Source organism: Dermacentor andersoni, chromosome 2 (assembly GCF_023375885.2).
Source record: "Dermacentor andersoni chromosome 2, qqDerAnde1_hic_scaffold, whole genome shotgun sequence".
In the NCBI taxonomy this organism is placed as follows: Eukaryota; Metazoa; Arthropoda; class Arachnida; order Ixodida; family Ixodidae; genus Dermacentor; species Dermacentor andersoni.
Window position 1 is genome coordinate 135,450,204 of NC_092815.1, and position 14,304 is coordinate 135,464,507.

Consider the following 14,304-nt stretch of genomic DNA (forward strand, 5'->3'; position numbering starts at 1 on the left):
GGCAAAGGACAAACTCGCGCATAAGCCTCACTACTTTGTCCCGGATGTGAAAAACGATTCAGCTCATACTATACAGCTTGATTGGTCAGTGCGGCTACGCACGTACGCTTGTTCCCTTTCCGTACAGAATGCAAGAGCCGGGCAAATGGCGAAACGGCTCATTCGCTCGTGCTGTGCTTATACAGTGCGGAAATAGAGACGCTACTTGGTTGGCATCTGGCAGACGCTTTCCTTTACGGTGTACGAATCGTGTTCTCAGGAGGGCGCCACGTTAGTGCTAAACGAGCTGTTGCGCCAACTTGCATTCCTCCGCGACACGTCATTCGGCTGGCGATACGGACACCGCATTCCAGGAGCAAGAGTTTACTTGGCAGCGCACATATTATGCGCCGTCAAGTACGCTCACAGCGCTGGCCTGGACTGAGGCAGCCTGCTCATTAAGCCACTGACAGCTATAGCTATATATATATATATATATATATATAGGCAGATCATAAGAAGATAACAAACAATCACACGGACAGCATAGGCTAAATTATTTGTAGTTTTTAATTGAAGTGAAGCAATGATAAATAAATAAAGATATATGAAGAAACAACTGACCGCAGGTGGGATACGAACCTACGTCCTCGCATTACGCGTGCGATGCTATTACCAACAGATTTACCGGGGCCCAGTTTTCCCATCCGCTTTCTGGGGTATTTATATTTGTCTACTAGAACTAACCCTGGGAGCGTTAGACAGCGCCACCACTCACTGCCATGGCAGTGGGTGTCACGTGTCACGTAGTACGTGAACTTTTTGGATGAAGGCAACGGGTCAATAAACCCACACACGCTACCTCAAGGCGTGAAAGCTGCGGGATTCGAGACCGTCGCTATTTATCGAACGTGAAGAAAGGAAACAGAGTGGTTATAATTTTTATTAGTCATATCATAAGAAGCCATAAGGATCATAATCATAAATAGGCAAAACTCTTTGCAGTTCTTCATTGAAGTAACGAAATTATAAATAAATTAAAATTAAATATTGCAAGGGCGCGTTCGGAACGAAGAAGCGACGTCCTAATTGAAAAAAGAAAAATAAAGCGGGTAATATCCTGCCGGGCGGATAGTTTCTGGCATGCTGACTAGAGAGAACACTAAAGGGAAACAGCTGACAAAGTTGACAGCATCTGCATCGATTGAACGTTGTCTCATGCACACCTGCTAGCTGGAACTTGAACGGAACGACGCGATCTGTAACAGAAAAAAGAAGCGAACACGCAGAAATCGATGTTATCTTAACCGGTAACATTTATTTTGAATCACTGATCATCGTTAGTCCTTCTTGAAAACTGAATTACAGAGCGAAGAATTGCTCCGTGAGACTGTTGACTTTGCCCAAGTATATTGCTCTCATATACGCAGCAGAACCGCGGCCCATATAGGCAGTCACGTGAGCTTCACAATTCCTGTGCCGCACATCGCCCGTGCACTGACATTGCATAATGGGACACGTACATAATGCCAACCCGTGCGTGGTATGCGCTCTTGAAAATCGAGCGGCAGCTCGCGTGCGTCTCCCCTTTTGCGCCGGCTGGCACTTGGCAATGGATGGAGGCCGTTCGACACTCCAGCGCGGCCACGCATGCCAGCTGCGCTGTCACCCGACGCGTATGTCAAACTGCCCGCAAGAATGTGACGGCACGATGAGCTAGACGCTCTAAGAATGCGTATAGTGCAGGGTTGATTTAATGGGGCTTGCACATCCTCGTTCAGCTGCACTGCAGGTCTGTCATTCCACTTGCGGGCCATAGCAATCTCCGTCCACACCGGGGGCCTCCGTGGCGGCGTTTGTTCCTGGACGAAGGATAGGGGCGCTCACGGACGTTACAATGCTGTACCAGGTGACCGACGAGCGCAAGCTGGCCGGTGATAGAAAACGCTGGGCGTTTACTTGCATGCGTGACTGGAGCTCTACCATCGCCCCTTTTCCTCGAAAGGAAGAATGTGAGTGGCTGTTTTACCGCCAACGATTCGGTGCTTTAGTAATGCTGTTACGCATCTACTTCCTCGATCAGCCGTTCTCAGCTTGTAGCTGAGCCCGCGAGGCGAGGACGTTCCAAAGCTCTTACGCGCGCTTCGCGCTCGAGGTGTCCTGCGCATATTCGGAGGATTTCACTTTGGCCGTCTGTATACAGTATTCTTCGAAGATGACCACTCGCACAGCGCTGTCGGCAGCGTACGACAAAACCGTTAAAAGTGCTATAGCCGCGTGATCTGTCCAAACTAATGCCTTAATGCAGGGTAAATGCTTTTCCCAATTCTATATTCTGCTCCACTTCATCATTTATTACGCCCCAAGCTACAGAACGACAGAACGTGCTTGCTCTCTAATCACATGCAAGGAAATACCACCAAAACCTTAATCGAGCTGCTCCTATTGCGCATCGAATCGAGGCCCCGGCTACCAGTGACGGAGTGGTCAATGATACCAGCTAAATAGGGGGAGCGCGGCATCAGGAATCCTGCTTTTCGATAGGCGCCCATCGCGTCACTGAGGGAATAGCTCAAACGAAATGGGATTAACTTCGAAAAGAAAAAAAAAAGAAAGGGTAAAATACTCACACGTGTCTGTCGCGTTATAAATTGTAGAGAAAATCAGACTAAACAAAACACTGAGCTATGTTACGCTCGCGCGGAGTCCTACAGCACCGACCCAACCGTTCATCGCACGTCGGTGCGGTCGTTGGCGTTTATATCAGTCTCGCTTACATTCCAACCTATTTGCGTCTCCTATTACTTCGTAACGTCTGGGTTTGGTCTGGCTCGTTTATGTTAGATTGGCTGGTTGCACTGACACAGCCGTTCGTGGACTAATTCTCGCCCCTCATTTTCTCAGGATCATGCACCAGCCACGTTCGTTAAGGCTTAAATCAATTGCGTTTTCATTCCGATTTATATATTTCTGCATTTTCTTCGCTATGTGTCCTTTTGGTCTGTTTAAGTTGTATTATGTTGGCTGGGCGTGCTAATGGGTGTATAGACTATCCTATAGCATTAACGCTGACTTTCATGAGCAGATGATGGTGCCTAATGTCTACAGGATGACGCATCAGTTAAATCGTTGAACATTGCGTTACTTCCGTCTACATTCAGATCCATTTGTGCTTTGTCTTGCTTATACGCGTCTGCTTTTGGTTTGGTTCGATTATATTCGATTAGTTGGCGTGGACTGTCCTTGTTATTTGGGTCTAAGAAGGCGAACCTTTTTATATAGAGAATGTGAGGATGCGTCGGACCAAGAGTGTGTGCTCTTGTTAATGAATTAGCATCGGCCTATCAATAAAGAACTAAGGAGGCAAGTGCGGGAGTCTTTAACTTGTGCGTATGGATCACAGCGAAGTACAGCATTCAACGACTTGTTTTTCAGGTGTGACTCTCAGGAAGTATAAATAAGATGAGCCTCGGAAGAAGCATCGTACAAACAACCATGTGTGGCCAACAGGGATTAGCTGGTTTGGTTAAAGTCTGCTAACTTTGCCTTACGATAACAGCACTCGACACGAAAGTCAGTCGACGCTACATCTTAAAGACGTTCAACTGATTACGGCCAGTTATTCCTCGGGATCAACTTATTTTGATGTGCACCTAATGAAACGCGTGCTCCATGATCAGCCATGACCAGTATACCGGTAACTATATGGAGGACGCCCTCCGGTTGGAGAAATACACTGCTTCGATCCATAGCGTTGAGGTCCTGTAATGGTCGACCATTTAGCCAGGAACGCACTTGCGCCTACTTTACCGGCAGGTGCCCGGCGGCAGCTGTAGTCTGCTTCCCGCAGCTGCAACGGGTGCTCTGCGCAAGGCCGTTTGTGGTTCGACTAGGGACGCCCAGATGCCACGCCTAGAAATCTATGGCTCCGAGAAGGCAGACGGTACCCCCGCAAGTTATATGTTGTACATGTTGTACCCACTCCCTGCTATAATGCTTCGGCGCTGCAGGGTGTACTGTAAATAAAATAAATAAAGCAGCCGAGCACAAGGCCAGGGCACACCTCTTTTCACTAGAAAAACCAGTGGGATTCCGACGGCTCCGGGATTTGAGCCCAGTACCTACAGCATGTGATGCAGATGGTCAACCACCGCTGCCGTTACTGACTGATTGATTGATTGATTGATTGATTGATTGATTGATTGATTGATTGATTGATTGATTGATTGATTGATTGGAGTGAGTGAGTGAGTGAGTGAGTGAGTGAGTGAGTGAGTGAGTGAGTGAGTGAGTGAGTGAGTGAGTGAGTGAGTGAGTGAGTGAGTGAGTGAGTGAGTGAGTGAGTGAGTGCAGCCCCCCGGGAGCATATAGCGCTCACTCGCATCCTCTCTTGCATGCAGTGGAGCCGGTGCAAGGCGTGTCAAACGGCAAGTCGCCGTCCAACCAACAAAACGGCGCCACCGTCACACACCCGGATCCGTGGCTGTACACGGACGAGTCAGTGAAGGAAGCGGGGGAGCCCGACCGGCGGGCCAGCACTTGGTCCGACTGCTGCGACCCCAGCTCGGTGTGCCTGCCGTCGAGAAGGCGCCGCAATGCCAGCTTCTTTGGCAGCACCGAAGAGCTCAACCGCGAGCGCAGCCGCCAGGAGTCATCGGGCCACTGCATCATACACCCCTGCAGCGTCTTCAGGTGCGCACAGGCTCAGCATGGATCAGGTGCTGCAGCCACATAATGTCGTATTGCGTGTTTGTGTCTTTGCATGTGCTTGTGTGTTATGTGCTTTATGTACGAGTGGACCATTTTGTCATCTGGATTGACGTGTTAGGCGTATTTCCAGGCAAACGTCTTCGCCACCCAATAAAAATAAATATCTCTCCGTCGCTATCCCTCTTGCTGTCGGGATACTACAGCGGAAAATCTTACGTTTAGCATCGATCAGCTATGACAACTCTACGAAACGTTAGATATTTATCAGTGTATCAACACGGTAGTTTGGACGTCTATTAAGTATGACATCTGGATAAATCAAGTATATGTTCAACCGCATGCGCGCTTTAACGCTTGTGAATTGACCCCATTTTTCTTCTCCTATTTTTCTGCTGGTAACCACTGGAACGACGTCAAATAGACCGTCGTTGCCTAAGTGAACCTCACCAGTGACAAATTATATTGCAATCGAAGTTAATGAGCACTACAGCAAGCAGATATAGAAGCGTATAAAAAAATTGAGTGAGAATGTTTATACTTGATGGCTAACTTGCACATACCTTTGCCACGGCAATCTAAACGGGTCTATTTTCCTCTTGATGATGTGACAGCGCAAACGAGTGACTCAGAAACATTCTAAAGTTACCTTAGTAAATTGAAAAAAAAAACGAAGAACAGGTAAAAAACGTGAATACAACACACATATTCCTACCTGAACCCTCGTCGACAATCTCTTATGGAATGTGAGATAATTTAGTGATTGAAACGGCAAACTTACTACAATACATACGTATATGCAACAAACGACACCTGAGCGTTGGTGCATATCTTGCTCTAGAACTTGCTACGGACACCAAATTATCAGATTCTAGTTTTCAAGGGTTAGTAAGCTCGTACCTTGAATTTGGTATTGACGCTAAGGCCATGACAGAAGTGGAGCTGGTATCACTTTTGTATCATAGCCGGTGTTTCCCACTTCGGCAATAGGAATAATATCTCTATGAAAGTTGTAATTTTCTTATTTACTTTAACAGTGCATGTTTCTGTGCAAGTTGTAGTCAACAGCGATTTCGCCTGTACGAAATTACCAATGGGTTCTTTTTTTCTTTTTCCTCTTTCCAGTTTCTTTATGCGCGCTGCATAGTGATAACTTTGTAAAACGGCCCTGAGAGCTTTTAGAGCTGCGTTACAGCAACTTTAACCTCGGCGTCATCCATTTGTTGTAGATGAACTCAAAGAATAAATGAACGAGTGTTAGAGCATGCATGTGTGCATGTGCAGGATGTATTGGGACCTGTGCCTGACGGTACTTCTGGTGGCCAACCTGGTGCTCATTCCTGTGGACGTGGCATTCTTTGCCGACCCTGGCGATCTCTACTGGATGGCTTTTCACCTGACGTCAGACGCAATCTTCTTCGTGGACATCGTCTTCAACTTTCGCACCGGTACGCGCGCAATGCTCAAATATACTGCACATCTAAGATGCGAGCGGTGGGCGTTTAGAAACAATCAATTGTGAACAGCGTGCAGCGTGGTAGGACGTGCGGGTAGTACTGCATATGAAGAAACCGCAGAATCGATCCCTTACCGCAGTGACCTTGTTCGAACATAGGATTACGGAAACGCTAGGGTATTTATATTTCAACTCGCATGAAACAACAAGGGGGCAAATTTAATTCAGTGGCCCCTCAGCATGAACCCTCCGTACGCACATATAAACGAGCCCCTTCGGCGTCCGTCATAGCTGATTTGTAGCTTTAAACCCAAATTGGAGTCGGACGGTTGTCACTCGCGACGACATTGACGGAGGCTTGCTGGTGCAGGCGTGATCACCACCGAAGGCGTAGAGCGAGTGAACCTGGACCCGAAGTACATTGCGCGTCATTACCTTCGGACCTGGTTCCTGCTAGACTTCCTAAGCACGGTGCCGTTTGACTACATCTGCGTGCTGGTGGAGAGCACGTTCAAAAGCCTGCGGCAGCCGGGTGCCCTGTCCGCCATCCGGCTGCTGCACCTCGCCAAACTGCTGTGCTTGCTCAAGCTGCTCAGGCTGTCCAGACTGTGCAGGTACATCAGCAGCCTCCAAGAGCACACGGTGCGTATAAGCAATGCCTTTAGGCCTATCCTGAGTCGGTGCGAACCTTCCACTATGCGCGAAACTGTGTTCTCTCTATCCTGTCTCTCTCTCTTCATCCCCATACTCCCTTCCCCCAGGGCAGGGTAGCAAACCGGACGTGCGTCTGGTTAACCTCCCTGCCTTTCCTGTCTTCTATTTCTCTCTTTCTTTAGGCCTATCCGCACAAAGTACGCGTTTCTCCCGCTGAGCACGTCAGTGCGCGGTCAGGTTAGCAGAAAACGCAAAAGCTATTGCTATAGCTTGAGCGTCACAAGCTGCCGTTTATTCATTATATGTAACAGTATTCAGGGGTATAGCAGCATTTAATATACAATATTGTCTTATGGTGAAATAGCAATCCATGTGCACTTTAAGATGTGCTTCCAGCCTGACGGCTGCTGAAAATTTACGAGCCGTCAGAATGTTTACTGAATTTCAGCGCTGGCTTCTGCGGAACCATACAGTGCTCGTCTGCCAACAAGTCAGACTTGCGAAGTGCGTCCACCTTTTACTTCATACAGCCCACCTATAGATCCATGTTTTGTGTCATCGCTCGTGGCTCGCAGTTAAGTCAACGTATCATTGATTTAGGTTGATTAGATGAGTGCTTACGCGGAACCAGCTTGTTTCTTGCTCGGGAATTATGCGTCACGCAGCAACCGCATTCACATGTGTGCCTGAATGCGCAGTTTGTGTACTGCTCAACGGTATACCTGAGCCTGACAAACATGGTCGGCCTGATGCTGCTCATTGCCCACTGGAACGGCTGCCTGCAGTTCTTCGTAGCCATGATGCAGGGATTTCCCGAGGGCAGCTGGGTACAGAGAAATGGCATCCAGGTACGTGTTTTGGGGAGCAATACAATGGTACAGTTCTGTTCATAGCGCTCGCCTATAACAGGGTATTGAAAACGTTGGGACGTGGGATAGTTATGAAGCATATTGATTTGAACATCACCAATAGATACGAAGATACGGTGTGTGTGTGTGTGTGTGTGTGTGTGTGTGTGTGTGTGTGTGTGTGTGTGTGTGTGTGTGTGTGTGTGTGTGTGTGTGTGTGTGTGTGTGTGTGTGTGTGTGTGTGTGTGTGTGTGTGTGTGTGTGTGTGTGTGTGTGTGTGTGTGTGTGTGTGTGTGTGTGTGTGTGTGTGTGTGTGTGTGTGTGTGTGTGTGTGTGTGTGTGTGTGTGTGTGTGTGTGTGTGTGTGTGTGTGTGTGTGTGTGTGTGTGTGTGTGTGTGTGTGTGTGTGTGTGTGTGTGTGTGTGTGTGTGTGTGTGTGTGTGTGTGTGTGTGTGTGTGTGTGTGTGTGTGTGTGTGTGTGTGTGTGTGTGTGTGTGTGTGTGTGTGTGTGTGTGTGTGTGTGTGTGTGTGTGTGTGTGTGTGTGTGTGTGTGTGTGTGTGTGTGTGTGTGTGTGTGTGTGTGTGTGTGTGTGTGTGTGTGTGTGTGTGTGTGTGTGTGTGTGTGTGTGTGTGTGTGTGTGTGTGTGTGTGTGTGTGTGTGTGTGTGTGTGTGTGTGTGTGTGTGTGTGTGTGTGTGTGTGTGTGTGTGTGTGTGTGTGTGTGTGTGTGTGTGTGTGTGTGTGTGTGTGTGTGTGTGTGTGTGTGTGTGTGTGTGTGTGTGTGTGTGTGTGTGTGTGTGTGTGTGTGTGTGTGTGTGTGTGTGTGTGTGTGTGTGTGTGTGTGTGTGTGTGTGTGTGTGTGTGTGTGTGTGTGTGTGTGTGTCGGTTACGCCCATGCTAAGGGCTGTGCTCCCTATCCTGTCCAGGACACCATTTGAGATGAATTGGCACGTGATAGGCGAGCCCTCCTTTCCCGGACGCGTTGCTTTTGATGCAATTAATTGAATTATTGAGAAGGATATATCCTATGCCGTGCTTCCAAATGGGTAAACTTTCTTGCACGCTCAATCATAACCATTTCATAACGTATCAATCTGCCTGACTGTGTTATTCCTCTAAAGACTGTCCATACTGAACGCAGTTATTGGTAAAGTGCAAACTAATATGTGCGTTTACATTTGTTTTGCAGCACCGACCTATATTTGAGCAGTACTCCTGGTCCCTGTTCAATGCGCTGTCTCAAATGCTATCCATCGGGTATGGACAGAATGCACCGGCCACAGTCGTCGATATGTGGCTCGTCACTGTTGGCATGGTCACCGGTGCCACTGGCTACGCGCTCCTGATTGGCCACGCCACAACGCTCATCCAGAGCCTGGATTACACCAAGCGGTTGCACCGGGAGAAGGTGCGACCTCACTTAATATATGAGGGCATAAACGCGAGAGCTTCACTTTCATGGTGTTCAGCAAAGCCACAAGGCTACGTAGCTCATCTTTAACCGTGTGTCATCGGGTGCGTTCTAATGCTGGTCAGCAATGAGGACAAAAAAAAAAAAATGAGGACAATCTACTTTGACTGCTAAGAATACAGCTTTTAGCCAAAGTAACAGAACGCATTTGGAAGAAGTTTCTGGGACTTGACGCCACCTCGCCATAAGAGCACATGTTATCGGCGTATTTTGAAGCTTTTCGTGTGCTAGAATATGAAAAACAAAACATGGCTTACATTAACCGCATAAAAAAAGCGTGAATAGGTTTTCTTGCGCGCAGCGGACATTGCCGGGGAGTTCGCAAGCATTCTGCTCTACCATCATCTTGGTTGGACCACGAAGTAGGCTGCACGTCTTTTTTTTTTTTTCACTTTAATGCTGTCTACACGAAGCTGCATCTTTTGCGATCTTTGTAAATATTGGACTTAAAACGGTCGCTGTCCACTCAGCTGTCCGTTTAGAGATCTATAGCGAGTACTGGAACACAGCTATTGTATCAACTGTGCGCACAATAAGGCATCGACAACGCCACTTCGCTGCTTCAAGGTATACCAAATGAGCTGTAAACATTCGCAAGTAGTCTGTGTTCAAAGCATTGAATCTGTATACGCGTGCTTTGCTGAAGTTCTCGACAGTCTTGCGACAATTCAAAGGACAAGTGGGCTTAGAGCTGCAATGGGGCAAAAGTCTTTTGGATATCGATGCATCCTTATGCTTAGAGAGATGCGGACGTAAGCGAACGACGAAGCCAGACATTGCAGAACGATGGATAGGTGAGCTAGTTGGTAAAGCATTTATATAGAAACTTAGAGCGCTATAAAAACACAGGGACGTAGAAAAAGAAACAGACACCACACGCGTGAGCACGTGTGGGGTGTGTTCCTTTTTCTACGTCCCTGTGTGTTTAAAGTGCTCTTAAGTCTCTATATTGAAACCAGACATTATAACCTTTTCTTTTTTTTAACGCACGACCACACTTGCTATACCGGTATGACAAGTCTTTGAGCACTCGTCTTGTTCTGTCAAGTTTTATAATGCGTGTGTGGAAGGGAAATGATGGGAAAGTGGCCGAATGCAAACGTCTAAAGAGATCTGCCTCTTGGTTTGCACGAGATGTCGAATTCTGCGTGCATGTTTGGTGATGTGAATAGCATGTTAAAGGATGACGAAGATGATAACGTCGCTATCAGTGTCCTTCAGCTGATGCATTATCTTCTGTCGTTTCCACGCAGATGGAGCGCGTGGAGGAGTACATGCAGTACCGGCGCATGCCCAAGGAGCTTCGTTTCCGCGTGCGCAATTACTTCGAGCATCGGCACGAAGGAAAGGCTTTCGACGAAGATGCCATACTGGCTGAACTTTCGCAGCCCCTCAAGGAGGTGAGCACTGCTTTACATGTAGAGTGCCAGTGCACATTCGCACAACGTACTCATTTGAGCACAAGAGCTCATTAAATGGAGGTAGACGTGCTTTATGCTTTGCTGGGAACGTCAAAGGCCTGATCTTCTGTTAATTTTCAGCGAAACTCTTCCTGCTGCACTACGATTTTGCCCCCTACTTCATCTCAAATATTTCGCCTGTTTCGTTTCTTTTTCGTCGTCTCCGCACTGCTATCATCGCTTGCTTCGCCCCTCGCCTTTGGAGAGTAGGAGAGTAACAAACAGTTCGTACAACGTGTGCAGTTGTCTTGTACACGCAGTAAAATAGCGGGTTGCAATGCGCGAATGCATGCTGTGTGGCTGCTGTTGTGCGACGCAAGCCTCGTGCTATTATAAAACGGTCTTTTGTGACTTCGCTGTGTGGAGAAGGTTTGTACCCTTCAAATGGCAGCACTCTTACCTGACGTCATGTTCTGCTGCTTTATACGTCATAAAAAAATTCATCAACGATTATGATACTCCCTAATGCGAAATTTCAGTGTAGCTCTATACGCATCTTTATTTTGCGATATATTGGCGACCGCGGACAATCTGTCTCGTGCGGCACTTTGCGAATGGAGCGAAGTGCGGTGCGACTGCACCGCTAACCTGGAAGTCGCGAGAGTCAGCACGCTGGTGACGCGTGGGCGCGATTCACAGCAGCCGCCGTCGACAGACCTCCCAGGCGACGGGCGCTCCTCTGGCGCATCTCTTAGCCATCGTCGCCGCACTACGCTTTTCTTCTCACGCTTTCAACCATAACCTCCTCCGCTTTCTGCCTCACAGTTCCACTGCACCCACCTCTCCGCTTTCCTCCTGGCGTCTTTCATCCCCCGCTGTGCTCCGCGTTCGCTTTCATCTTCCGCTGTGCTCGTTCGCTCGGTTACGCCGCCGACGCCGACGCTCTTCGCAGGAGTGGGTGCCTAAGTGCTCCGCTCTAAAATGCATCTGATGTACGGCAACGTTCTGTGGGGCTGGAAAGCTCATAGTTATTCAGAGCAAAGAAATTGCTTGCTCGGATGATCACTGCGGTGTCCACGTTCGTGTTCGTATATACGACGTGACTCTCCGTGGCACAGGACGTGATGAAGCACAACTGCCGGGCCACGCTTCGAGCGGTGCCGTTCCTGTCGCACGTGGACCCGGGCTTCGTGAGTGACCTGGTGACGAGGCTGCGCTACGAGTTCTTCCAACCTGGTGACGTCATCATACAGCAGGGGTCCGTGGGTCGCAAGATGTACTTCATCCAGTCGGGCACCGTCAAGCTGCTCCTCGACGGCTCGCGGTTCCTCGGCACACTGTCCGAGGGCAGCTACTTCGGAGGTGCGTGTGAACACATCCTGCAAGACGAACGCGTGCGTACCACATGCACGTTAGTGCATGCGAAGCGTAGCCATTCACGTCGGACAACTCTCCATCACTTCGATGGCAATCCTATGCTTTGCTCGAGTCACTAGAGACTCTAAGAGATAGCGCACAGTGAACAGTGAGCTACGTGGTTACTTTTCTTTGTGATGCACCTTTTTTTTGCCACAGAAAGGGAGTGGCACTTAAGGAAATACTCTACACGACATACGTACACCGTCCACATTGTAGAACAGAGTCGTATGTTGCTTGCCATTCCATGCATGTTTTTCATACCCTTCTTATTGTATGGCATGTCCAATTGCGTGAAACTTACTAGTGGTTCCGCATGCAGTTGCAAAATTGTCGGCGAACACGAGGACCTTAACGGCGACGTGGACTAGATTTGGGCCATTGACATGAGGGTGCGCTGGAATTCCTGGCTTGAAAATTTTTAAGCGGTCTATTCCAGCAGGGCACATACAATAAATTGTGACTGTCCCTAAGGTTGTACTTCGTGTTTCTGAAACTGTGAAACTACATGCCAACCTCGTTCTTTTTTTCTTTTCTTCGGCGAGTTCATCATTGAAGTACTTATTCGTACGACTTAACGGGTTTATGCAGACAACTTGCACAAGGCCAATGTGTGAAAGTTCGCCAGGACACCAAGCACGTAACTGCGTAAATTACCATGCAAGTTATAAAAATGTTACGCGAATGAGACCATTTCATATAACTACTGTATTTCCATATGCACTATTTACTCACGACAGACAATGTATCTGCTTTGGCCTCTTTAAATATAACATAGCACTACTTCGGTTCCTTTGAAAGTTAAGAACCACTATAGTATAAGTTATTTCATCAAAGCAAAGTGCACGGAAGAGCCTCTTAAGTACATGTCGACCATTGAAACAGATTTGTGTCCTCGGACACGGACCTGTGATTGACAATATTTTGCTTTCCCCTCCTCTTGACGGCATGCCTTGTGTGAGTGCCGCTGGCGCGACATTTGCAGCAAAGGAGCAGTTCATAACAATAAAAAATAATTACTCTATCGGAACGACTTGCTATAGGCGAAGTATAGACGTAAGGATCAATCTCTGGATGCTAGAGACACAACGTTGTTTCACCTTAATCATTTATTTTTCCGGCTCTAAAATTCTAACTTCATTCGTCCGTCCGCGCAGAGATCTGCCTGCTGACGAAGACGACGAGGAACGCGAGCGTCATAGCGGACACCTACTGCGACCTCTTCTCGCTGTCCGCGGAGAACTTCAACGAGGTGCTGCTCCAGTACCCGCTGCTGCGCAGCTCACTCGAGGCCACCGCGGCTCAGCGCATCGCGCACAACTCAGCATTCCGCGCGTGCGACAGCGAGCATTTATGAGGGTTGCCCGTCTCCCGCACAAGTCACGAGTGTCACATTAGTTAGCACGGCAGGAGCGAGAACCGTGCTCTCGGTGCCAAAGAGAGACCAGCAGGAAAAGCAAGGCAAGGTGTGGCCGGTGTTGTCTTGCGGTTACGACAAAGGCTGCGCCCGACAACGGCTGTTTCTACCGAGCGAGTCGGTGCAGGGCTGAGCCTAGAACCAACAGCAATACACGGATGACATAAGACGACGCACAGATGTCGTCTGTGGGGCAGCCAAGTGTCGTTTTCCTTCTTATGTGCCTCGCCATTGCACCTAGTCTGTAAGTGGTAACTTGTGATCAGCCTGTGCTCATATTTGTTCCCTTGTACTAGCGTTGGTTCGGTTTAATTATTTTCTGTATTATAGTGCGTCATTCTTGCCCTTTTGTTTTGTAGTGATCTCGATCCAAGGAGAAGAGTACGTTTTTCATCTCGTCGCCACTTTCATAGTTCACAGCCATTTTCTTTTTGTTTTTCTTCACGAGACGGCGTTTCAAGGTCTTGACAAAAAGACAAAAGCTAGTCATAGATAAATGGTTACAATATGTCGAACAAAGTGGCCTCAGTGATCTTGCAGTATAACATCAGACCAGTGCAGGCAAAGGAACACAAAGTAAAAGTCTACCTAGCACTGCGCTCGTCTCGGAATTGGGGCACGAAAAGGACCACAAGTGTCAGTGATGCATCGCCGCTGTTTGACGCATCGCCGCTGTTTGATGGCGCACGACTGTAACATATTTGCATGAATATTACGTGAATTCCTTGTTAATTTTCAGAATTTCAGAAAAAAAATGAACTTCACCTTAAATTCAGAGCAGTGCTTCGAAAATACCGCTAAATTACGTTTGCCCTCCCCCCCCCCCCCCTTTATTGTCGCTCAAGTCTGAGACAAACTGCCATTAGGCGAATGAACTTTGCAGGAAAGCTCACATCCCACAATATTGCTGAGTACAGGTTTTCAAACGGCGAGGGGAACTCGGCGCAATGCAAAGGAA

At 48.1% G+C, this 14,304-nt stretch overlaps 1 protein-coding gene across 2 annotated transcripts in view; it reads left to right on the top strand.

Moving 5' to 3' along the window:
- Positions 1-13,690, top strand: part of LOC126540680 (potassium/sodium hyperpolarization-activated cyclic nucleotide-gated channel 2-like) — a 48,529-nt gene extending 34,839 nt beyond the window's left edge. For both annotated transcript variants that reach the window (XM_050187516.3, XM_055076226.2), the window contains exons 3-10: positions 4,380-4,671; positions 5,971-6,134; positions 6,513-6,784; positions 7,495-7,644; positions 8,832-9,050; positions 10,367-10,513; positions 11,632-11,875; positions 13,087-13,690. In XM_050187516.3, coding sequence (XP_050043473.1) covers positions 4,380-4,671; positions 5,971-6,134; positions 6,513-6,784; positions 7,495-7,644; positions 8,832-9,050; positions 10,367-10,513; positions 11,632-11,875; positions 13,087-13,286 — 1,688 coding nt within the window. In that variant the 3' untranslated portion in view covers positions 13,287-13,690. The remainder of the gene's footprint in view (positions 1-4,379; positions 4,672-5,970; positions 6,135-6,512; positions 6,785-7,494; positions 7,645-8,831; positions 9,051-10,366; positions 10,514-11,631; positions 11,876-13,086) is intronic.
- The last annotated feature ends 614 nt before the right edge of the window (positions 13,691-14,304 follow it).